The sequence below is a fragment of the Penaeus monodon genome, chromosome 6, assembly GCF_015228065.2.
Source record: "Penaeus monodon isolate SGIC_2016 chromosome 6, NSTDA_Pmon_1, whole genome shotgun sequence".
NCBI classification, from domain to species: Eukaryota; Metazoa; Arthropoda; class Malacostraca; order Decapoda; family Penaeidae; genus Penaeus; species Penaeus monodon.
This window is the reverse complement of record NC_051391.1, coordinates 31,282,971-31,309,325: the sequence shown is the minus strand read 5'-3', so window position 1 is coordinate 31,309,325 and position 26,355 is coordinate 31,282,971. Positions and strand designations below refer to the sequence as shown.

At 42.8% G+C, this 26,355-nt stretch overlaps 1 protein-coding gene across 1 annotated transcript in view; it reads left to right on the top strand.

The window, feature by feature from the left end:
• LOC119573948 (chitin synthase chs-2-like) overlaps positions 1–25,961 on the top strand; it is a 26,743-nt gene extending 782 nt beyond the window's left edge. The window contains 24 exon segments of the mRNA XM_037921048.1: positions 2,308–2,591; positions 2,807–2,969; positions 3,583–3,798; positions 4,174–4,345; positions 4,710–4,882; positions 5,128–5,327; positions 5,574–5,798; positions 5,932–6,172; positions 6,704–6,966; positions 7,301–7,511; positions 7,757–7,873; positions 8,022–8,105; positions 8,292–8,419; positions 8,421–8,519; positions 8,722–8,889; positions 10,451–10,765; positions 11,918–12,162; positions 12,588–12,721; positions 13,154–13,314; positions 17,142–17,318; positions 21,397–21,561; positions 21,853–22,108; positions 22,343–22,476; positions 24,822–25,961. Of these exon segments, the coding sequence (XP_037776976.1) occupies positions 2,308–2,591; positions 2,807–2,969; positions 3,583–3,798; positions 4,174–4,345; positions 4,710–4,882; positions 5,128–5,327; positions 5,574–5,798; positions 5,932–6,172; positions 6,704–6,966; positions 7,301–7,511; positions 7,757–7,873; positions 8,022–8,105; positions 8,292–8,419; positions 8,421–8,519; positions 8,722–8,889; positions 10,451–10,765; positions 11,918–12,162; positions 12,588–12,721; positions 13,154–13,314; positions 17,142–17,318; positions 21,397–21,561; positions 21,853–22,108; positions 22,343–22,476; positions 24,822–25,004 (4,514 nt within the window). The 3' untranslated portion in view covers positions 25,005–25,961.
• Positions 25,962–26,355: the final 394 nt, after the last annotated feature.

Below are 26,355 nucleotides of genomic sequence, written 5' to 3'. Positions count from 1 at the left end.
GTGACCTTTCCGAATTCTGTGACCTAAGCTGTGACGGCCAACAGGTCGGTCAGTCAGGAAGTGAGTTGACGGTCTCGACAACCAGGTCATGGGAAGCGCTATATCCGCTATAATTTTATTAAGTTCATGGGAATCCTCATTTTGCTTTGAAATGGCGATCGATATATGATAAGCCAAAAGAGGTGCTAATTTTCTTCTTCCGGAAACCAATGACATTTTTATTTAATTTCACCAGAAATCACTGATTTGTACAAAGGTCTTTTTTTTTTTATTCAACCAGAAATCAATTTTTTACAGAGGTCTGATTCATTTTCTTTAAATAGCTTTCAGACGAAACGTTACAAAGCAACACTGCATCAAGATCTCGCATCAGCGCACATGGCAAGGCAATTCCCATATCTTTTACACAATGAAATATTTCACTTGCAATTAGGTTTTTTTGTGTAAGATGTTATAGTGTCATTTATAACAATCGTAACGGTATGCGAAGAGAGTTAAAGAGAAACGCCAGTTTAGAGATCTGATAGAATATATGAAAGAAACAAAAGAAAATCAAAGATGATGAGTACAGAAGAGAAGAAACGATAAGAGATAAAAAAGATGCAAAAAGAAAAGATACAATACAATACTCAATACGAAGGAAAAGGATACAAGAGAAAAACCAACATCCTTTTTGAGAAAAATAGATAATTAACGTTACAAAAGAGAAACAGAAACGCACGATTGTAAACGGAGGGACAACCAACTCGACCCAGCCAAGGTCACAAAGCGGTCAGCCGTCTGGAGGTCAAAGGAGAGGTCGCAGAGATGCCCAGAATCACGTGATCGAGCACGCCGAAAAGGAAAGTTGGGGGGTGGGGGGGGGGGTATCTTCCTGTGTTTTATATATTAGTTCAGATAATTTTTTGGTATAGAACCTTATAAAAGAAAATGATTTGGGTTAAGCTCTAGAAGCTTCAGGAGGAACGGGAAAAGGGTGGAAGGGTTAAGGGAAGGGAGGAGGAAGGAGAAGGGAAAAGGGAAGGGGTTAGGAGGGGAGAAAAATAATGAGAGGAGAATGGGTAAAGGGTTAGAGGGATGGGGTAGAAGAGGGAGCGGAGGGGAAGGAGAATTAGGGGGGGAGGGGACGGGAGCAGGAAAAATGGAGGAAGGGGAGAGCAACACGTCGGCCGTCTCGGAGGCTTATGAAAAGGTCACTTCTGAAGTTTAATGATACCCCAGAAAGTAGTGCGATTTTATGACCCAGCGCGCATTATGGGTGCAGTAAGGTCATTTTTTCACCTGTGGCTCTAACCGTAGTTGCACTTTCTATTTTTTTTTTTTTTTTGGGGGGGGGGTCATTTTCATCATCCTTAGTATATTTTTTTCTTCTAATCACCATCAGCCGCAGCATTAGTAGTATTGATAGTTTAATAACGTAATTAGCATCATCATAACCACATGATGATGGTGGATGATGATGATGATGATGATCATCATCATCATCATCATCATCATCATCATAATCATCATCATCATCATCATCATCATCATCATCATCATCATCACATAATCATCTTCGCTTTCACCATCACTATCATTATTACCATCATCCTTCATCTCCCTTCACCTTTTGTACATGAAATATGGAAGAAATGCACATTGGCTTCAAGAAAGGAAGCCCCGAGTCAAAGGTCACGAAGCAAACGAAACCAAATGGAACAATTCTTTTTTCTCCGCTGAACATCCGGATAAAATCAGACTGCAATGTTTTTACCATTTTGTCTTTATTCTTCGAGCACTTCTTTGTATTTTGCTCGTTTCTTCCTGCAATTTTATTTGCTTTTTTTGTATTAGGTAGTTTATTTCTCCGTTCATCAGTATATATTTTTTACCTTTTTTTAGCTTTTATATTATCTTACCTAGGTCTTCTTTTTTTCATTTTCCTCGGTTTCGATTATCTGATTCCCCTTCTTATTTTCTTTCTAATCATCATTCCAGTCACCAGATTAGTCTATCACGCTCTTCCCTTATTTATAAAAGGTTTGATCTCCGTCTCTTCGTCAGCTTTAAGAAGAAATCCATTGCTCCATTAATTTTAACCAGTCTCCTTGTCCATCTCTCCCCGAGTTATAAACCATCGCCCTTCCACCTCTCCCTCAATTATAAACAATTTACTCCACTTCTCCCTCAGTCATAAACAAATTTTTCCACCTCTCCCTCTGTCATAAACAACCGGATCTCCACCTCTCCCTCGATTATAAACAGCCTTTTGCACCTCTCCATAATATCGAAACTATCCCTTTTCCACCTCTCCCTTTATCACAGGCAACTGGCTCTCCATTTCTCACCTCAACTCTAGCATTGCCCTCTCCATCTCTCCCTCGTTTCTGAACAGTTCCCTCTTCACCTCTCCCTCAATCACAGTCAACAATCTCTCCACCTCGCCCTCAGTTCTAAAGAATCCCCTCTCCCCCTCAGGTTCGGAGAAGGACTACGTGGCAACCATCCCCGAGGAGGAGAACGTCGTGTGGGCTTGGATGATCCTCCTGTGCTTCATCGTCCCCGAGTCTGGCACGCTCTTCCGCTCCGTCCGGATGTGCGTCTTCAAGGTGCGTCTAATTTGTTTTACATTTATTGATAGGTTTTTTTGTTTTTTATTGTTTTGATATAAAGATTAATGATATAGTGATAATGACAATAATAGTAATAAGAATAATGATAATAATAATAATGATAATGCTGACAACAACAATAACACTGATAATAAATAGATAAGCTTTTTTCAAGTCGATTTATTAACCCCACCCTCTCCCTCCGCCAACAGTCCCACAAGCGCCCCTTCTTCGGAGACTTCTTCTGGGTGTTCGTGTTCGAGAGCCTCCACACCGTCGGCACGGCGCTCCTCGTCTACCTGGTGCTGCCCGACCTCGACGTCATCAAGGGCGCCATGTTGACCAACTGCGTCGCCTTTATCCCTGGCGTCTTCGGTAAGGATCGAGGGAGGGATGGAAGGAGGGAGGATGGAAGGAGGGAGGGGAGGGAGTAAGGAAGGATGGAAGGATGGAAGGAGGGAGGGGAGGGAGTAAGGAAGGATGGAAGGGTTGATGGAAGGGGGTGGAAGGATGGAAGGAAGGTGGTAGGAGAGGAGATGGCAGGGGAAAGGGGAGTGGAGGAAGGAAGGAAGGGAGGGAATGTAGGGAGGAGGGAAGAGAGGGGATGGGAGAACAGAGGGGGGATAGAGTCGAAGGAAGAAGGGAGGGAGGAAAGAGAGGGAGTGGAGGAAGTAAGGAGTAGAGAGAGGAAGGGAAGGAAGGAGGGGGGCAAAGGGAAGAAGGGAGGGAAGAGAGAGGTAGGGAAAGGGAATAGAAGGGTATGGAGGGAGAAAGACGAAGTGAGGGGAGGAGAAGGGGATGGGAGAGGAGTGGTAGTGAGGAGGAGTGTGAAGGGAGGAATACGGACGTGGAAAATGATTAGAGAAATAAGGAATAAAGAAAAGATAGTAAAGAAACAACAAGGAAGCAGAAAAAAATGGGAATGAATAAGCCTCCAGATCCCATGCGCACACAGGCAGCTAACCACGCCCCCCGCCCCTCCCCACAGGCCTCCTTTCGCGTAACAAGAAGGAGTCGATGGTGGCCGTGAAGGTGCTAATGGACCTGCTCGCCCTCGCCTGCCAGCTCACGGGCTTCGTGGTGTGGCCGATCGTCGAGTACGGCAAAGACCCCACCTCCTGGCGCGTCTGGCTCATCCCCGTCGCCATCTTCCTCACGTCCTTCGGCTGGTGGGAGAACTACGTCGACCGCCACTCCAAGTTCTGTGAGTAGATCTGCTTTCCACTCTTTCTATCATTCGTGTGTTTTTTTTTTAGGTTATAGTTTTTTTACTGTTTGTAATTCTATTTTTCTTTTACTCTTTCAATCCATTTTTTTCTGTCCTATTCTGTTTCTTTTTCTGATATTCCCCAGTCTGCTAGAGAAAATAATTTTCATGATTTTTTTCTTGTAATTATTCTTTCTAAGTTTCTTTTATTTTTATTTGATTGTCGTTTCTTTCATTTAATTTTTCTGTATATCGAGAATTTGTGTTCTTGGATGTGACGAAAAAAAAAATAATGATGGTAATCAACTTTTACTTCCGCTTTTCTTTTGCACCATATTCATCAGTCCCCTTCCCTTTTCTTGCGCCAAACAGCCCTGATCAAGTATTACGGGGGAATCAAGGAGCGCCTCCTCAAGACCCGCTACTTCTGCTACATGTTCGTGTCCGTCATCAAGATGCTGCTGTTCTTCGGCATCATGATCCTCTCGATGAGCACCAGACTCCGGGAAGTCAGCACACTCTTCGAGATCGGAAAGGCCTTCGGGTAAGAGGGAAAGGGAGACGGAGGGAGAGGGAGGGGAAGATGAGAGAGAGGGAAGAAGGGAGGGAGAGAGAGAAGGAGAGTGAAGGAGGGAGGGAGGGAGGGCAGGAGAGGGAGGGAGGAAGAGATGGTAGAGAGGGAGAGGGAAAAGGGAGTAAGGAAAGGAGAGGGAAAGAAAAACTGACAAAATCAGGCTAAAGAGAACAAAAGGTAATCAAGCACACGAACAATATAAAAGAACAGAAACAATCTAGAGGGAATCTCCGGAAACATCACACCTTTGCTATAATTCCCCTGCACATATCTGATATCGGGTACAGCCTCAGCAACGCCCCTTTCGCCCTCGTAACGCCCTTTCCTCCGTCAGCGCCCACCAAATCAACGTGACTGAAATTCGCGAGACAATCCCCGGCGACCTCATCCCTGACTTCTCGACGGTGGCGCCCCTGCAGGAGACCTTCACCATCAGATCCTCGGAGTACACGCCCATCTACGTGTTCCTCGTTCAGGTCCTCTGTGCGTGGCTGTGTTACATTTTCGGTGAGTTTTTTTTTCTTCTGTATGGTTTATTGCCTTTCCCTTTTTCCCTTTTGATGTCACATGTTTGAAGTTTGAAGTGTCAGTAATGACAAGGGAAGTACACAGACTTCAAACTCCGCAGCGGGATTCGACACATATCTTCAATTATTTTTTTTAGTATATTCAGTTTAGCCAAACGCACTCAACAGCCCCCCCCCCCTCCGCGAGCTGACAAGCCAGTACCCGGCCCTCCCTCTCTCCCCCAGGCAAGTTCGCGTGCAAGATCTGCATCCAGGGCTTCAGCTTCGCCTTCCCCGTGAACCTGACGATCCCGGTGTCCATCTCGCTCCTCATCACCATGTGCGGCCTTCGCTTCGACACCGCCTGCTCCTTCCAGTTCATGCCGTCCTACCTGTTCTGGGAGTGCAAGAACGGCGACATCCTGCAGGACTTCCTGAATAATGATGTAAGGAGCGTTCGGTTTGGAGCGGTCTTACTGGCTGGTTCTTGTATTTCTTAATTTGTTTTATATATATTCATTTCTCTAAAAATAGCGTTTGATGAAGACAGGCGTATCTCATTCGTTGAGATATATCTCTCTACACTAGATTTTGGTGGAAATGATATCCCATTCGCTGGGGCAGATCTTTCTAAAATTGTGTTGAAAAAATATATCTCGTTCGTTGAGTCACTCCCATCCCCTCGCTTCCAGTACGCCTGGGTGTGGTTGCTGTGGCTCCTGTCCCAGACGTGGATCACGCTGCACATCTGGACCCCGAAGTGCGAGCGTCTGGCGTCCACGGAAAAGCTGTTCGTGTCGCCGATGTACAACTCGCTCCTGATCGACCAGTCGCTGGCGCTCAACCGGCGCAGGGACGACGAGGGCGAGGTCAAGACGGAGGAGCTCAACCTCAACCCGGACGACCACGACAACGAGGTGAGATCGAATGCTGGTTTGCGTTGCAGTGCGATGTGACGATTAGGCTCTCCCGATATTAATAAGAATTAGGGCTTCCTTCACGGAGCTTCCTTCTTCCTTTTTCACCTCGCTAACCGCATTCCCCCAACAGCAATCGCAGTACTATGAGACCATCTCCATCCACACCGACTCATCCAACACGAACGTCTCCAAGACTAAATCATCCGACCACATCATCCGCATCTACGCCACGGCGACTATGTGGCACGAGACTGAGGAGGAGATCATGGAGATGTTGAAGTCGATCCTTCGAATGGACGAGGACCAGTCGGCCCGACGCGTTGCCCAGAAATACCTCAAGATTGTCGATCTTGATTACTACGAGTTCGAGAGTGAGTATGTGTGTGTGTGTGTGTGTGTGTGTGTGTGTGTGTGTGTGTGTGTGTGTGTGTGTGTGTGTGTGTGTGTGTGTGTGTGTGTGTGTGTGTGTGTGTGTGTGTGTGTGTGTGTGTGTGTGTGTGTGTGTGTGTGTGCGGTGTGTGTGTGTGTGTGTGTGGTGTGTGGTGTGTGTGTGTGTGTGTGTGTGTGTGTGTGTGTGTGTGTGTGTGTGTATGTGTGTGTGTGTGTGTGTTTGACAATGAGTGGACTGACTATGTGTTGTAAATCGAGTGGGTGCGGATGCTACCGATGTGGACGATTTCTTGAAATATAAAAGTATTCTAAATAGAAATAGAATGATGATGATTAATGACAACCATGAGGATGCCAGTAGTATTAAAAACGATTCTATTAGTAATAACTGAAATGATGCCAACGCTAATCAGTATGACGATAATCATGATAACGGTAATAATGATAACAATAAAAATAAAACTATCATTCATGCAATGAGGCCCTCTGACGACGCGCTCGCCCTTTCGCAGCCCACATCTTCTTCGACGACGCCTTCGAGATCGCCGACGAGAACGAGGACGAGAACGTAGTCAACCAGTTCGTCCGGCTGCTGGTCAACCTGATGGACGACGCCGCCACCCACGTCCACCAGACCAACATCAGGATCAGGCCGCCCAAGAAGTACCCGGCGCCCTACGGAGGACGCCTCGTGTGGACGCTGCCCGGCAAGACCAAGATCGTGGCTCATCTCAAGGACAAGAGCAAGATCCGACACAAGAAGAGGTGGTCGCAGGTGAGGCCGCGGAGAGGGAGGGATGGCGTGAGGGAGGGAGGGAAGGCGGGGCATGAGGGGGAGGGAGGGAGGAGGTGGTGGAGAAGGCTGTATAGCGGTGGGGAGTGTTTGGGGGGGGGGGGGGAAGGGGGTCAAAGGGAGGAAAGGATGATGAGGAAGCTGTACGTATCTGGAGGAGGGGGTGATTATGGGGAAGGAAGGATCGGATGTAAGAGAAAGGAAGGTAGCAGTGGTGGTGGAGGGAAAAGGAGAAATAGGATAAGAGAAATATTATTTTTCAGGAATATTAAACTGGCAGTGAGTTAGTGCATTAAAACCCTCTATCCTGTCCCAGGTGATGTACATGTATTACCTGCTGGGCTTCAAGCTCATGGACCAGCCCATCTCCGTCGACCGCAAGGAAGTGATCGCCGAGAGGACGTTCCTGCTCACCCTGGACGGCGACATCGATTTCGCTCCGCCCGCCGTGGCCTTGCTTGTCGATCTTATGAAGAAAAACACCAACCTGGGCGCTGCCTGCGGGCGTATCCATCCTGTAGGCTCTGGTGAGGCGTCTTTGAAAGTTTTCTCTTATTCACTGTTTTTTGTGAGAGTTTTTGATATGTGTTTCCTATCTCTCTAAGCACCTGGAGATCGGATTAAAATATTGCTGAAAAGTGCTCGGAAACCTGTACCGAGATTTCGGGAATTATGTATTGCGGTGTTTCGAGGCTTCATGCGGGGGTAGTCTGTGCGCTCGTATTAATTCTTATTTAAGTATATAATACTAACAATGTCTTCCTCTACGCAGGATTGATGATGTGGTATCAGATGTTCGAATACGCTATTGGCCATTGGCTGCAGAAAGCAACAGAGCACATGATCGGCTGTGTATTGTGTAGCCCCGGATGCTTCTCGCTCTTCAGAGGTAATTCGTCCTCTTCTGAGGACGTTTCGGGTCACATAGTTATAGCACGCCTACGCGTCTCCAGTGTGATGTGTAATCATGAGATAGCCACTGTCTTGTTTTTCCTTCTCTCTTAGGATTTCTCATTGTTTTCATTTTTTCATTTCAGGAAAAGCTCTCATGGACGACAATGTTATGGCAAAATACACCACGAAGTCCAGCCAGGCCCGTCACTACGTACAATACGATCAGGGTGAGTGCGCGAAACGAGTCCCTCTGCGGGTTGCTCAGTTAGATCAGTTCAACGAGGAAACGAGACTCAAGTGCTCCACATAACTGCTCCCTTATCAGCTCTTTTTTATCATCCCTTCCGCTGACGTCCCATTTTCCTCTTTTTATTCAAGCTGCAAGACAGTCTCACCTCTGTTTTCTCCCACAGGCGAAGATCGATGGTTATGCACGCTCCTTCTGCAGCGAGGCTACCGCGTCGAGTACTCGGCCGCCTCCGACGCCTACACCCACGTCCCCGAAGGCTTCAGCGAGTTCTACAACCAGCGCCGTCGGTGGGTTGCCCTCGACCATGGCCAACATCATGGATCTGCTCCAGGACTCCAGGAAGACGATCGAAGTCAACGACAACATCTCCCTTCCGTATATTTCCTACCAGGTGAGGAGTCGACTCAGGAAAAAGAAGTGCTGTGGGCGGATATTTCTAGAAGTATATTTTCTTTTTTTCTCTCTCTCTTAATCTCAACGGACATACATTTCCTAAGTCTTTTTCCCGGCAGGGAAAGTCAAAATTACTTTTTCGCCCATTTTCCCTCATTTGTTTATGGATTCTCAACAGACGTACATTTCTCTTCCCACAGACTATGTTGATGGCCGGTACCATCCTTGGCCCAGGAACCATCTTCCTTATGTTGGTGGGTGCCTTCGTGGCTGCCTTCCGTGTGAGTAACTGGCTTTCCTTCCAATACAACATCTACCCCATTGTGTTCTTCATGATGGCTTGCTTCCTCCTCAAGTCGAACCATCAGGTGAGTTTTTGCTTGCGTTTCCTTTATTGAATGTGTTTTCCATTGTCTTTCCGTATTTTCGTTGTTGATGTTTCAGTTTTGTTACATTATTTTCCCTATATGTTTAATTCAATTGTTTTTGTTCATATTTGTTTCAGTTTAATTTTCGTTCATGTACCTGCTTTTGTGTTTGTTAATGCTCATTTGACCTCCTTCCCCTCCTTCCCCGACCTCCGTACCCGTCCCGTCTTGTCTCGGCATAACGTACGGCGTGTGCGTTCCTGTCTGTCTGTCCGCCTGCGTGTCCATCCGTCCGTCCGTCTACCTGTCTGTGTACGCATCTGCCGGCGCGACATCAGCTGGTAGTCGCCCAAATCCTTTCGGCCGGTTACGCCCTCGTAATGATGGCTGTGATTGTGGGTACGACGCTGCAGTTGGGCGAGGACGGCGTCGGTTCTCCGTCAGCCATTTTCCTGATCGCTCTTTCGGGCAGCTTCTTCATCGCCGCCTGCATGCATCCGCAGGAGTTCAAATGCATTATCCCCGGCCTGCTCTACCTGCTGTCCATCCCGTCTATGTACCTGCTCCTCATCATCTACTCCCTCATCAACCTGAACAACGTCTCGTGGGGAACCCGTGAGATCGCCACGAAGAAGACCAAGAAGGTTTGTTCGAGCATTCGGCCTTCGACGCCCGGGCGCCCGGCGTGGCTCTCCCCGGGGCATGGCGGGCTCCTGCATAAAAGGGCTCACTCTGCATGAAAACGCATGTTTTTTTTCTCACACTAACAAAACATACGTCGTTTACAGCAAAAGGGACTTAAAATGCTTGTAGACAGCTCCTTATTTAGGCAAGTGTAGCATCATTAGAACTTTTTTTTTACTGATATATAATTTTTTACAGATAGCGATTGCTTCTGGCCAAGAATCGACCGTTTCTTGATGAGAACATAATTTGCAAGAATGAAAACCACGAAATAGCTTATTACAAAAATTAGATATTCGGCGTAACTGAGATGGGTGGAATTTATATGTATCATTTTGTTTCGTAAGATGTTTGTCCGCGTTCATTGTGCGACATCAGCGTTTGTTTGTCTTTTGCGTGCATTGGCGTTTCATCGTTTTTCGATGTTCGTTTTCCTTTTTTTTCACAAGCACTTTATGTGATAATCCTTAATTTTTTCACCATTAAAGCTCACGAAAAGCCTTTCGAATATACCGTCAGTATAAATCTCAACTTCCAAAACAAAAGAAGATAGAAAATATCCTAAATTGAAATCATTATACTAACCATCCCATTTCCTAAGATAACTGTATTTACATACTAACAAACAATTTTTCCTTCTCTTTCCACCCACAACCACCTCCAAAAAAAACAATACGCCTTGAAAACCGCTGTCCCGCCCCATGCCCAACACTGAAAAATCTCCCCACACTGCCTTTTAAAAAATTACCCTCTTTCCCACCTTTTTAAAAAATACGCTTTTCGTACTTACCCTCTAAAAAAAATTACCCCTCCCTGCCCACCTCCTAAAAAAATATCCCAACCCGTCCCTCTTGCCCCCGCAAAACAAACGGAACAGATCAGCATAGCCTATGTCCTGACGGCCGTCTACGCCCTGGTGATGATTGTGGTGCTGGTGGGCATGATGCTGAACTTCGCTGAGGAAGGTTGGCTCACCCCGTCCGCCATCTTCTTCATGGCCACCGCCGGCTCCTTCATCATCACCGGCATATTACACCCGAAGGAGTTCATGTGCCTCCCGTGCGGCCTCGTCTATTACATGGTCGTGCCGTCGATGTACCTGCTCCTCCAGATCTACTCGTGCTTCAACCTGAACAACGTTTCCTGGGGGACGAGGGAGGTGGCGCAGAAGCAGAAGAAAAAGACCAGAGAGGTAGTTGAGAGTGGGGGTTTAGGGGGAGGGGCTGGTGGAGGGAGCGAGGGAGGGAGTGAGGGCGTGAGAGTGGGAGTAGGAGTAGGAGAGTGAGAGGGAGAAAGCAAGAAGAGAGAGAGAGAGAGATGGGTTGTGAGAGACCGCCAGAGGTGCTTTATTTATTTATTTATTCATTTAGAGAGAGAGAGAGAGAGAGAGAGAGAGAGAGAGAGAGAGAGAGAGAGAGAGAGAGAGAGAGAGAGAGAGAGAGAGAGAGAGAGAGAGAGGGTGAGAGACAACCAGAGGTGTTTTACTTGGAAATTATATTGATAAAATGCCGTAGAAATTGCATTTTTATTTCTTGCGAACGTATAGCCAATTCTCTTATCGATTGATATTCAGTACTTAAACATATTGGAAATTCCACCCATCCGAGAACGCCATTTATGGTCCAGCGAAAGTGTCTTCGGAAACTCGGCTTAAGACACTGTCACTGTTGGAGGGACGTAGTCAGCAACTTGTCTAAGTACGCATGCTGACTCCGTATTCTCATATGTGCATGCTGATTTCGTATTTCATTACTTACATGTGCATGGTATATAGATGAGATATTTCTATTCTCTGTTAGAAAGCACTGTAGTGAGAGGTTTGCCTTTCATTAAGCGTAAATTTCAATTGAGAATTTCACATATGGTTCTCATACTAACTTTGGTTTAAGGTGCTTTTAACAAAATATGAAATGCATGGTCTAATGGTTTAGGAGGATGCTTACGTGGCGAAAGTAGTTTGCATGTTAATGAAATTGCAATCCATTTTGCCATATCTATAGTAATTAATTTTGTATTAACTTTAACTCTTTTGGATATGTACACTTTCCAAAAAAAATTAGTTTCGATAATGGATAAAAATGAAGATTTTGATATAGTTGGCAATATCCTAATGACATACTTTGAATAGATTTCATTGAAACAAATATAGAAAAGGTATGAACGAGAATGGATAACTTCATGATTCGACTAAATCTGTATTTGTGGTGGAGATTTAGTCGAAACGCGTCATGTACATCAGCGCAGCGGAGTTATTCGTCCCACCTCCTTCCCCATTAACTAATCCACTCCTCTCTCCCCCCCCCCCCTCCGGCCACCCTTCCTCCCCCGCCCCACACCCCCACAGGAGCTCGAAGCGGAGAGAAAGGCCGCCGAAGAAGCCAAGAAGATGAAGAAGAAGGAGGGCTTCCTCGGCTTCCTGTACAGGAACGACCAGCAGGACGAGGACGAAGGCTCCATCGAGTTCTCGCTGGCGGGTCTCTTCAAGGTGATGTGCTGCGTCCACCCGAAGCCCAACGACGAGCGGCAGCAGCTGGCCAGCATCGCCAACTCGCTCGAGATCCTCAAGAGGCGCTTCGAGTCCATTGAATCGTAAGTCAGGGAGGGGAGGGAGAGGGGAGAGCGGAGAAGGGGGGAGGAAGTAAGGGAGGGAAGAAAAGGGGAGGGGGAGGGGGAAAGGCGAGAGGGAGTGGGGGAGAGTTAGGGAGGTACAATAGGAACACAATACTACTAAGAACATGCTCTACTTATGAACATTTCTGATAAAAATACCTACTATTATAAAGAAAACGTTTGGACTCCCATTTAATAAAGCTCCTCACTTCCTCCATCACAAATTTCAAAATCTTGTCGAATTAAAAAGGTAAATAAGATATTTTTATTGAATTAGTGATAACAAATACTCCTTTCTTTCTTCCCTTGTAACTTTCTTCCTACGAAGAAAATCCGAAAACCTGTGATTTCCTATTATTTCTCATCTTGCTGCCATTATTATAACTTGATCTTTTTCCGCACAGACACATGGGAATCGCCCCAAGTGCCCGCAGGCGTTCGACCATGCAGCAGCGAGTCTCCCTCAGGTCAGACGGGGTCACAGTCATCAACGAAAACTTGGAAGACGATGAGAGCGAAAGCGAGAGCGGGGATTCAGGTACTCCTCCATGTCTGTCTTAAAATCCGCAAAAAATATTTGGATGCCGCTGTTTCTGCATGAAGCATATGATATTGAATTTATTTATGATTTGCTGGGTGATAGTTACGTTACATGCTGTCGCTTCATAGATATCCATTTCTTAACTTTTTTATTGTAACTGTCATTATGAATTTAATCATGGTGTAAACTTTTATGATAGTGTAGACGATTAACATAAATAAGTGAACAGAAAATAGAAGTCCATAAATTCAAAACAGCAAAATAATACCTTCATGTCCTTTTTGACCTTCCCGTACATAAAAAATAGAGCTTTTTCAAGTGCAAGACCTTTTCTAATCCTCACTAATCCTTTCTTCTCTTACCCGGGCAATTTTTCTGCTCTTTCCCGGCACTCTCTACGTCCCTCCCTGACCTTACTGCTCTTTCCAGGACCCAAGGAAGAGCGAGACGACCTGGTGAACCCCTACTGGATGGAAGACAAGTCCCTGAAGCGAGGCGAGGTGGACTACATGCCTGGGGTCGAAGTGCAGTTCTGGAAGGACCTGATTGAGAAGTACCTCCACCCACTCACGAAGAACTCAGCAGAGCAGGTTCGTTATTCTCTTTCTTGTCTTCTGTTAGGTGTTTTACTCGTTCTGTTGCTGGTGTTATGAATATTCTTCATATAAAAATCTAGCGTAACCTATTTTCTCTTGTGAGACATATTTTTGGTTTTATGCTGATATACTATTTTCTAATTGATATAAAGTATTCCATAATGATTATAAGATCCCTGTTTTAATAGTTTGTCTAGATAACGAATAATGGATAATAGTTTGGCCATTCCGATAGTTATATACAAAGAGTGTACTATAAGATTTTTCTTCTTATTACCACTCTAGCTTTTTCCCTCATGCATTCACTGTTATAAGTCTTGGTACAATCACTTACATAGACATGAAAGGACATCTCAAGGAGGCTTGTAAGTATCCAAAAGCACACTTCTGTGATCAGGAATGGGGCCAGGAGTGACACTGGCCACTGAAATTGAGAGAGAGAGAAAGAGAGAGAGAAGAGAGAGAGAGGAGAGAGAGAGAGAGAGAGAGAGAGAGAGAGAGAGAGAGAGAGAGAGAGAGAGAGAGAGAGAGAGAGAGAGAGAGAGAGAGAGAGAGAGAGAGAGAGAGACCGAGAGAGAGAGAGAGAGAAAAAAGAGAGAAGAGAGAAGGGAGAGGATAGAGAAAAGTAGTGAAAGAAGAGAGGGAGAGGAAGTAAGAGAGACGAAAGGAAGGAGAGATGGACTGATAGATGGATGGATAGATAGCCAGTGAAACGACTGTAACTGATGTTGGGAAAATGTGCTTTTCTTTTACCTTATTGACTGTGAAATTAGATTTAGTGAGTCATTTGCATACCAGAAGGCCAACCCTACAGTGTAACACCACCCACAGAGCAAAACACAGTTACTGTCCGATTTAATTATTTATTTAAATGTTTATTTAAATCAAAACACAATTCATATAGATTCGACTTTCGAATTCTGATCATGGCATATTATAAAAAAAGAGAGAGAGAAAAAAAAAACATTCGCGACGATTTTGTATTATTTCATGACGGCATGCATGCAACTTGTTGAAATTATGAAAAAGGATTCTAAGACGAAATGAAGTAGAGTTTGAAAGACGTAGCTGTGGTTCGCTGAACTGGTGCTGCACCATAAACGGAGTAAAGGGTTTTGTTGACTGATTTTCATGGCAATGTGGACGATGTCGTTTATACATCCCTTAAGAGAAATAAACTCAATTTGGACCATCTTATAAGAAAAAAAAAACAGGAAAAATTGGGTTTCTGTGAAAAAGGACGGGTGTGAAAACCATATTGCGTTGCCATGTCCGTCAGTCTACAGCCTAAGGTGTTCTCGCCCCTGCCGCCCTCGCTGGCAGGGGATCGGAGAGGCAGGGAGGCATGTACAGGGGTGACCTCAGAGTTAACACCGCATGTCATCACCCTAGTTTAGTCTGGCTCACCTTTCAGTAACTCACAAGGCAGAAATGCAAGTCTTTTATCAGGCGAGGAGTTCGGTTCCTATCTCGTTATTTGGCCCAATAGTTCCATGGTTTTGTCTATGATCTCTGTTCATTTCGAATTAGTATTCTTACTAGAAGCATGTAGATATTTTTTCTACTGATTTCCTTTTTAGTGAATTCAGGAGGCCACGTTGCTTTATCGCCTTTGAAAATATGGCGTTTGTTATTCCCTTTAATGTTGATTTGTTTTTCATTCAGCAAACATAGGTGAGAGAGTCACGCCACATTGTGTATTTTAATTCGTTTTTGTAATCTCACTGTTTGCCATAAATAGTTCCAATTGTACCACGACAACCGTGAGCTATTCTGCCGAGTATGAGCTTAGTACCCGAACCACTATCTTCCCTTGCCGAAACTGAGCTGCAAACGTGTTACAATATCAACATTAATCTTCTTTAAGTTTAAGAGCCCTTTTTCATCTGTTGCTAAATGACTTTTATGCGTATGTGTGTGGTATCTGATACTTTTTGAGGCTTAGTGGAACCATAGGCCTATAGCGACGAGTACTTTGTTTATACATGACCAGACAGACTCTAAAGTTGAGGGGATTTATTCCATATCATGCAAGTTAAAGATATAGATAATATCAATTTGATTGATGTAAACTAACCATCGGTGTTCGTACTTTCACATCCTTGATAATCCTTATTCTGTCAGTTAAACAATTTCCAAAGTTTCATCTCTTGTAACATCATAACTCAGACAAAGTTCTTAACTCAGCTAATACTTTCATTTACATGTATACATACTTACACGCATATATATATATATATATATATATATATATATATATATATATATATATATATATATATATGAATATATATATATATATATATATATATAGTATATATATATATATATATATACATACATATATATATATATATATATATATATATAATATATATATATATATATTCACATACACACGCACACGCACACGCACACGCACACGCACAGGCATACGCATACGCACACGCGTGCGCGCACACACACACACACACACACACACACACACACACACACACACACACACACACACACACACACACACACACACACACACACACACACACACACACACACACACACACACACACACATAAGTGTATATGTGTGTGTGTGTGTATGTATATGTGTGTATGTATGTATGTATGTATGTATATATAATGTTCATATAATTAGACAGACGTAATGTATTTGACATTCATCCCAAAGAAAGACATAAACATAAACATAACTCCGAGACAGACATAGCTTCAGTTTCTCTGCATCTGCCCAGTACATAGCAGAGGGTACATAGTACGGTGCTTTGGTAATCAAATAGACACTTAGTTTGCTCATAGTTACCGTAGTTCGAAAGGTTATGGTGGCTTATGTGTGTCCAGAACCACAGATTCTAAACATTAGCATATTATAATTGTTCTTTGGTAATTTTTATTTTGTAGGAGAGGTTAGCGGTCAATGTCTCCCTGGTAATGAGGGCATTTTCAAGAGTTTTATTCCTTTCAAAATTACATTGACATATAATAATTTTGATATGTATAGATAAGTATTATCACAGGTAATGGTAGGCCTGTAATTTCATGGATAGGTCTAATAGCAATGACCAGTTTCAGTTTACGTCAGGAGTTACCTTTTAGTGTTGTAGGTGGATTACAATACCATTACCTATTATACTAACGGAAGAAAATATCGCTAGTGAGTAGCAATTGTAGGTCTGCATAAATTGACCTTAGGTCTTTATAGAAAAGAATTTACATAGTCCTTAGGATGGTTGTAGGTAGAATGTGTACATAGAGTTTATGTGTGTGTCAAAGATGTACAGTGTTTGGTGATCTGTTAACAATATGGAAGCCTCGCGGGGAGGCTCTGTCAGGAGTGTGGAAAGCTTGACACTTCTGGTTTGGGTTGTGAAGTTCAGTGGTTCTTCTCTGGCTGTCTTCGAGACCTATAGTGAGCACTTGGGCACGGCGCTGTCTCTGATCTCTCATCCGTCATATTAATACAGATCATCCATCAGTGGGGGTTCGGGTGTGCACGTACTAATCCCTGCTCCCTCTTCCACTTCTCTTCCCTTCCTTAGAAAAAAGTGGAAGGTGAATTAAAGGAACTTCGGAATAAGGCAGTCTTCTCATTCAGCATGATGAATGCCATCTTTGTTCTCATTGTCTTCCTGCTCCAACTGAACAAAGATACTATCCACATCGACTGGCCTCTTGGCGTGAAGACAAACATTACCTTCAACGAGCAGACAAGCGAGGTAAGTCGTGCCCGGCACTTCGCCAGCCCCGGACGCCGCCTGTGTTAACGCGTGTGTCATGTGTGCGGTGTGTATGTCTCCCTTACAGAAAAAAGTTGAGCAGGAACTACTCGAGCTGAGGAACAAATCTTTCGTGGCTTTCTTCATGCTCAACGCGCTCTTTGTCCTCATTGTGTTCCTACTCCAGCTGAACAAGGACGAACTCCATATCAACTGGCCTCTTGGCATGAAGGAAAACATCACAATTAATTCTGAAACACAGGAGGTAACTGGGACATTCAACTGCCAGCTTCACCTGCGCCTCCATCACCCACCTCCTGCCTGATGGTTGTGGTGCCAGAGACCTCCATTGCTACACTACTGTTACAGTTTCTACTACCACCTTACTAGTTGTTCTTTAGGGTGCTCTATAAGCCAAGAGCAGAAGTATCTAGCTGAAGGGAAATCCTGGTGAAGCTGTTAATTCTCAGACATTCAAGATGTTCTCTTTTGCTAAAATTAATGACTGGAAGACTAGGTATTTCAGCCTGCTAAAACACATACATTATTTCAAGTAAAGAGCCAGCTGCAGCTATCATCCTGTTTACAAGATCTCAGTAATAATAATACGTTCAGTGCAGTGTACTGCCACAGTGAAGGGAAGTACAGGAAAACACAAGAATATGCCGAAGGCTTTTTCAAATTTATTGCTTCATCAGGGCATTATGCCCTGATGAAGCAATAAATGCGAAAAATAAATGCGAAAAATTAAATAAGATTTGACATCTTACATACTGCAAGGTACATGCATTAATATTCTCAGCGTAAGTATAACGAGCATCCCCAGTATCAAGGGGAAATGCAGTTAAATTACGGTTCCTTCATAAATTATTCCGAATTCTACATTGACAGTTCAAATTAATAAACGAATCCGTATTAGGAAATCATTAAACAATAAGTCGATCAAGCTTGTTAGGATATCTGAAAAAATACCGTTCACTTCCCAGGTGTTTCTGTCACTAGACACTTCTGTTACGTTGGCAAGTTCCACTATGGGTATGGCACATTAATTGACAATGGCAATTAAGTTCAGCCTTAGGCATTACATAGCCTGTGAAGTTTTTGACCCGGCCTAACACCCTATGACCCAGCATGACATCCTGCGTGACCTAGCATGCTAACACTGACCTGGCATGATGTTTGCCTGACTAAAAAACTCTCAGAAAAAAGTCATCATACGTAGTGTGGATAGTTGTATGTCTGCTTTTAAGTGTCATGTGATAAAAAAAAATGCATTCTGATAACAAAAGGGATATTCAAATTTCCACCTGGATGGATGTCCCCCAGTCACAGGCCCCATGACACTTGATATATAGCAGAAATGCACCTGTAGTTTTTACATATTTATTCACTTTCTTTTGGTTAATGGGAAGATCCCTTCTGAATCTCACTTTGCATACTGTCATGGATTATATCATCTTGTCTTCTTATGGGCAGGTTTCAGCATCACTTTGATGTGGTGGTAGCTCTATCACTTTATAACTACAAGTGTATTTTGATCTCTTTTTTCTGACTCGCTTCTTTGACCCGACTGCACTGAGTGTTCTAGAGGATGACTTTACCCTCTAGCGACTGTGTTAATCGTATGACCCTTTTTGACCCCATCAGTTACCCCCTGTGTAGGATACTCTTGTTCCATTTACTTGATAACATACTGTGTAGGTGACCCAGTTTGAACTCTCACAGTCGCCAATCTCTGTAGCTACATTATTTACTTTCGACTTCCTTCAAGGGGAAAGCATCTGTCTTAAAGTGCTGCATGAACTGAAAGACATTGTAGTCAACAGTATTACGGTAAAATCCCTAGCTCTGTATCTTGTGTAACTTACCTGAAGTAAGACGTATATGCTACTGTGGACTTGTTTTTAGCTCCTTGGGAAAGTATACAAGGTATTTTTGGCTATGCATTGCGTAGTAGTTGATGTGTAACTTGGTGATGCTTGACAGGGGCGTACAATTCTCGTACTGACCAGTGAAGGGTTTTAGAGTATTATGGATATTCAACACGACTGTTTCATATATGACTGCCAAAGTTTATGACAACACACTGGGATTTGATCCACTTTCACATGTTGAAACTGCCTTGATTTGTAGTTTGCTGTTTGCTGATTATTAATCTTTATCACAGAAACGGGTAGTATATTCGGAGTAATGATTAACCAGCCTGGGATCACAACCTTCATACACTTTAATGTCAACTTGGTGGATAGATTCGTACAAGTCAGCTGAAGAACAGATTTACAGAATGATTTAATACAGAAGCATTCCAGTGGCTGGTTGCACATGAATTATGCTTATTGCCCAGATCTTTGCACCAACACAGAAACAACAGAGTACACACTGACCGACCTGAACATTGTATGACAAGGACAGGAAAGGCAACAAGCTGAAAGTCCCAGAGGTTTAATGTAGGGGCCGTACATCTGGCTCGTCTGTAGGGTCGTACAGAGACACTAGTCCCTGTGCAGAGAGGAAGTCGGGGAGTCACAGACATGCACATAGCCGCGGGTAACTCACTCCGATGAGCTCAAGTTACAACAATACCGTACTCTCCTCTCTCTCTCTCTCTCTCTCTCTCTCTCTCTCTTGCTCTGCCATTCTCCTCTCTCACTCTCTCTCTCTCTCTCTCTCTCTCTCTCTCTCTCTCTCTCTCTCTCTCTCTCTCTCTCTCTCTCTCTCTCTCTCTCTCTCTCTCTCTCTCTCTCTCTCTCCTCTCTCTCTCTTCTCTCTCTCTATCTATCGCTCGTCTACTTCTGCTCTACCAATCTACCTCTTTATCTCTCTACCTCCTACCATACTCCATTCCTTTCCTACTGCCTCTCCTTTCCCCTCCCTCGCCCTCTCCATCTCCTTCTCCCTATCTCTCTACCTCTCCCAGTCCCACTCCCTCTCCTTCCCCTTCCCTTCCCCTTCCCCCTCCCCTTCCCCTTCCCCCTCCCCCTCCGCCTCCCGCCCCTCTCCAACTCCTTCAGCCCGACTTTCACACCGACATCCCCTCCCCTCACCCTCTTCCCGTTACCCGGAAGACACCACGATCTGAACACCAAAAAACGACACACGGGGGTTCTCCCTCTTCAGCGTTCCCCTCCCCCTCAACCCCTTTACCCCCACCCCCACCCTCCACCTCATCCCACCGATTGAAAAGAGTCTTAATTCTCAAATTCCTTTCTTTTCAGATGATTATCAATCCGTTATCTATTATTCCCTCCCTCCCTATCCAACAGTGCATGACAGGTCTTCGTGATGAATGCATGAACATTCCTATTGATATATATATATATATATATTTTTTCTTGGGCTGGTTAGGATGTTTAGAAAATGATGAATAAAAAGTTATTGATAATGGTGATATTAACGATGACCATACAAATAATGATGATAACAGTGATGTTGATTATATAATGTAAATGATTATGATGCTAGGGAACACTGTCATTTTGATAAAGTATAATACAGTAACACGCATTGTTAGAGTTATCATCACTATTATCGTTATTATTATTATTATTATTATTATTATTATTATTATTATTATTGATATTATTTTATTATTATTTTGTCGTTGTTATATTTGTTATTATTGATATTATTATTATTATCATCATCATTATTATTATTATTATTATTATTATTATTATTATTATTATTATTATCATTATTATTGTTGTTGTTGTTGTTGTTTTGTTGTTTTGTTGTTGTTGTTGTTACTACTATTATTCTTTCTTTTATATGTTGTCATTGTTATTATAGTTATCATTGCTGTAATTGGATTTATTGTTGTTTTTATTATTTTTGGTCATTATTAATATCATCATTATGGTCACTAATCATCATTACTGTTGCAGAATTTATAGTTTTCATAATCCACATCATTTTCTTTTATAATGACCATCAATATGTTCACTACTATCATGATTTTTTTTACTTTGCATGGATAGAAATAGTTAAAATAATGTTTGGCCTTTGCCTTGCATGGTTGCCAACTTCATTTATCCATTTAACTTTAAAGACTTAAACTTTAAGAAGGAATATAGATTTGAATTAGATAGAAATAAGCTATTCAATTCAAATAGGGTTTCACTGATATATAGATATTACTGTTATATTATCATATGGCTGATTATAATATTTTTAATACTAGTTGTTGTTTGGATATGTAGTAATGGGAGTGGATCTAAGATATATCTAAGATATATGGCTATTTCAGTATAGACAGGGCATTCCCTAAGCCCATGATAATATTACTGTGTGTAATTGGTCTGTGATTTGCAAAGAGCATACGCTTATCTAGCTCTTGCCTCCAGGTGACCATCACGCAAGAATACCTGCAGTTGGAACCCATCGGTTTGGTGTTCGTGTTCTTCTTCGCCCTCATTCTGATTATCCAGTTCGTGGCCATGTTGTTCCATCGCTTCGGCACCATCTCGCATATCCTGGCCTCGACGGAGCTCACTTGCTGCAACAAGAAGGTAGGTCGGACGCGAGAGGGGAAGGGGGAAGGGACGAAGGGTGGAGTAGAATACAGTTGGGGTGAATATGAAAATTGAAAGAATCTGAATGAGAGTTGAGGTTGGATAGATCTAACTGGGTGCTGGGATTAGATTTTCGACTGAATCGGAAAGAATGACAGTAAAGTAAATGAAGGGGAATAATTCTCGTAAATAAAGTAAAACAGAAGGAATAATAGGCGTCGATGAGTGTTCCTCGTCGAAGCCTCAGGTTCTGCCCCACTGACGCCGTCTTTCTCTCCTCCCCGCCAGGCCGAAGACACCACCGAGGATGCCTTCATCCAGAGGAACGCTGTGGACATCGTCAGACAACTGCAGAAGCTGAAGGGCATCGACGGCGACTATGAGAACGAGAGCATGAACGACGGGCAGCTCGGCAGGAGGAGAACCATCCACAACCTCGAACGTCACAGGCAGAAGAAGCAGGCCATCGGCACGCTCGACGTGGCCTTCAAGAAGAGGTTCTTTAGCATCTCGGCGCAGGCGGCGGAAAACGGCAACGATACCGGTGAGGCACAGCAGAACTGCGCGTCTTGGGGTTAAAACATTTTTTAAACGTGCGAAGATAATGGCAGTGTAATTACGTGCCTCAAGATGCATAGTTCATCTTACATTTCAGACCATTCTAAGTATGCCTAAAATCATCAGGTTTTGCACCAAACCACACACTTGCCCTTTAGATGCTTTTAGAATGAATGAAAAAGCTCCCCAAGAAGGGAAATTAACTTGTCGCCCTCAACAGAAACGCCCGTGCTGGGTGACATCCGCCGACTGAGCATGCGCCGCGAGACTATCAAGGCCCTGGCTGAGCGCAGCGAGACCGTAGTGCAGGAGAGGCGGCAGTCGAAGGCGATGCAGACGCTCGGGGCCAAGAAGGTAAGGCCTGGAAAGCTGATATCATTTTCCATGCTCGATTGAAAGTAACATGAAATATACATTCTAGCGCTTATCAGAGAATTAAGATGCGTGAATACTTGAGTTCTCTCTTTGTAAAGTTATTCATCTATTCATGCTATATTCAGGCATGACCAATCTGTGTTCAGTCAAAACATTGATATTGGATAAATATATAATAGTAGCATATTGATATTAGCACCAAAAGAATTATAAAAATAATATGAATTGTTCACGGGAAAGCAAAAACAACTTTTTCTTTTATCCAGCGTGCATCCTTTGCACCAGAGGTCGAAATCTTGAGTTAGAGAAAGGTAAAAAAAAGTATCAGGTTTATTTTGGGATAATGTTTCCGTCCGATTTTAAATGTTGGGTTAAACTGTGAAGTGCTGAGAACAATGATTTCTAATTACTGTTCACAGTAGTTAACGTGGTTATAATTCCTTTGCTTATATACGTTTCTTCACAGATGCAGTGTGCTTTATTTTACTGTGATTTTTTCTGTAAAATAACCTTTTCTCGTGCCCTTTATGATTTTCCCTGTTAATCTCTGTATTTTGTATATACGTACAATTCTTTTAGTCTCTCTTTTTCTTATTATAGTGAGATACGACATTTTCCCATATTGGTTTTCCTCTTTACATAATCATGTAACATTCACATAAATCAGATTTTATGTGCTGCATGCTGTAATATTGCATGATAAGATTGCATGCTTTTGTGCACTCCTACTCACTTCTATTATTAAATGACTTGATTGAATTATCTGTGGCAGATGAACTGCATAAAAAATACCCATGTGTGGCATAATGACGATTTATAAGCTTTGCTTTTACTGATCTTGTGTCAGCCGTCACTCTTGCTCGGATAATGCCCTTGCACTTCGCGAAGCTTTTGCTTCCAACTCCTTTCAAAAGCTGAAGCACTGGAGATAATGGCCATATTAAAAATTCTTTGAAGAAATCCTTTCGAGAATGATGGGCATTCCATCACACACACACACACACACACACACACACACACACACACACACACACACACACACACACACACACACACACACACACACACACACACACACACACACACACACACACACACACACACACACACACACACACACACACACACACACACACCAAAGCCCAATCCCTCCTCCGAAAAAAGGAAAACACGACACACGCGCCCCTTTGCCCCGCGCCTTGGGAGAAGACCTAACGCCCACGGCCTCCCTGTTCCTCTCTGCAGCCGCGGTCGAGATCATCCATCACTTCAGACGCGGACAACCAGCGTGTGTTCGCCCCCTTCTCCACTCACCCGTATCCCTCTCATCACCACTTTTAGCTGGTACTTCCCTCTCGCCAGCGGTCGACTCGGCCCTGAGGTCATTCTTGCTCGTTCGCTGCCTTTAGGGTGGGGTCGAAGAGGCTTTCCCCGTGTGGATACTCCGCTTGCTCCTTTTTGTCTTTTGTTCAATTGCATGTGTCATTAGATATGTGTATAGATTTTGTATATATGCTTCTGAACAGTTGAGAAAATCCTACGTGGGGCTAAATGCCTTTGATTATTTTTGTCTCTTGCCTTGCCATTAGCTCAAATTAGAATGGTGAATAGCGTTTTATATATACTAACCTGTGACGTAAATGTGTTTTGCTATTACCATTAAATAATCTTATAGATGCATAAAAGTAAGATTCTCGCTCGAATCACTTTTTGGTATTACTTTACTGTTGCTTGTGTTTAGTTTAAAAAAATGAATATAATGCTCATTCAAAATATTTAAGTCTTTAAAATCCTTCCTTACTGCACAAGGAAGATTTATTAAAATGTATTATAGATGCGATTATATTTAGCATGTTGATATCTTTCTTATATGGAAGGGGATGTGAATACTAATACTTGTACTTTATGCATGGCTTGCTTGTGATAATATTGAAGAGAGTAAGGTAAGAATGTGAAAGGCATGTATATATTTGTGTATTATATTTTGATTGTATAAATTATTGTAAAATTTACTTTCGTTTATATTAAAACCATTGGCATGTATTTTTCACTCTTTCTCACCGTTAACTAACCCATTACACCATGACATCTACTCCAGCACTTGCCATCACCGCACTTGACCCTTACACACTGTTCAGCTATTTCACATGCACGCGAAACTCCTTCATTGCCAACATTTTTTTCGGTTGCTAACACTGACTTTCCCCTGATCGCATGAAAATACCACAAGCTTCACATCTCTTACAAAATACTACCTATTCTTCCACATTTGTGTATCTTCTTCCATGCTTTCCTAACGAAATTATTCCACGCTATTTCCACAGCCTCGAACAAGGATGTCCATCGCCTCTGAGGTTGACAACCAGAGAGTGTTTGGAGGCAGCGTGAACGAGGCATACGAGACCGAGAGCGACCACTACGGCATGGGGTCCGTCAGGAGCAGCCGCTTCAGAGGAGCGGAGGAAAATGTGAAGTTACAACCCATGAACAGCATATACAGCTCCTAAAATTTATATAGTATTTTAGATTTTTTTTATGCTCGCGGGCTCTGGACACTGTTGCCAACAATTGAACATTTTTGAAAATACATGTGTTTATTCTTTTTAATATGAAAAAGGTCACAGATAGCTGTGTCCATTATCTATACTCTTCTTTAAAGTGTCCTTGCTAGGGATGTGTTAATTTTATTACGAACATATTAGGTGTAACAAATTATAACAATCTATATAGAACTAATGATTTACATGCTCATGCAATGTTAATTTTGATTAAATACTCTTTAATCTGTCATACGAGCTCAAACCATGGCAGACTCAATAGCATATTATCTTGAAGGCATTGCTATTATTCTGTCACAATCGTCATAAAAATAGGTATCGTACTTTCTAATGTATATGCCACTGGATCGTTAACCATAGTGGTTGATTGATTATATGGGTCTGTGATTACGACATATGTGCCTTATGTGCAATGCTTAAGTAAATAAATTTGGGCGTGTAGGAAATGTGAATGTTGCATATTTTGATGAATGTTATTCCGTTTTTACTATATAAATTTCAGATTTTATGATGATTAATGATTAAGAGATGGAGTCTAATTTAGTGAGGTTCCACTGTGATGATTTAAGTCATTATTTTCCGTATTTTTTCCGCTTTGAATTGTTATATAAGAAATTATGGAGAAAAAAATAAAAAATTATGAGTCAAAAGTCTCTCCTCTGTAAGACTCTGCTTGCATTCCCTTGTATGTGAATTACCTGCTTTCTGTTACAGTCTCCTTTATTTTGCTCTTTTATCTGTGATTTTGCTTCTTTAGTATCCCTTGGTGTTCATCTTCTAGGTTATGTAACTGCCTCTTTTAAGAAATCTTCCTCTCGGATTCTGCCCGGGGCCGCGGCCGCCTGGCTCACTGATGTAAATGTAATGATGTATCATACTGTATAAACAATACATATTTACTGTTTATTGGTGTATTTATGTTGACCTTAGAGGGTGAAAGAATGTGGTATATCTAACGGCTGTATGTGGATTGCACAAACAGACTTCATACCACTTTGGTTTGATTCCACAATGGTGCAATGACAGACTGTGGGAATCATACTTTTACGACTGACAATCTCTGGAGGCGCTAAGTTCCACATTATCGGAACAAGATGTGACGTGATAAAGGTGATCCACATTAGTTTTAAGGCATAATGCTTAAACACGATTAGTGACAACGTATTTGTTCACGGCACACTTTACATGTGGACATTACCTTCTTACGGGATGCTTAAAGTTCCCTTCACTCTGCACTGTTATTTGTAAGTCTGACGATTAAGAACAGTCAATGTTTGCAGCTCTGCATATATATATATAT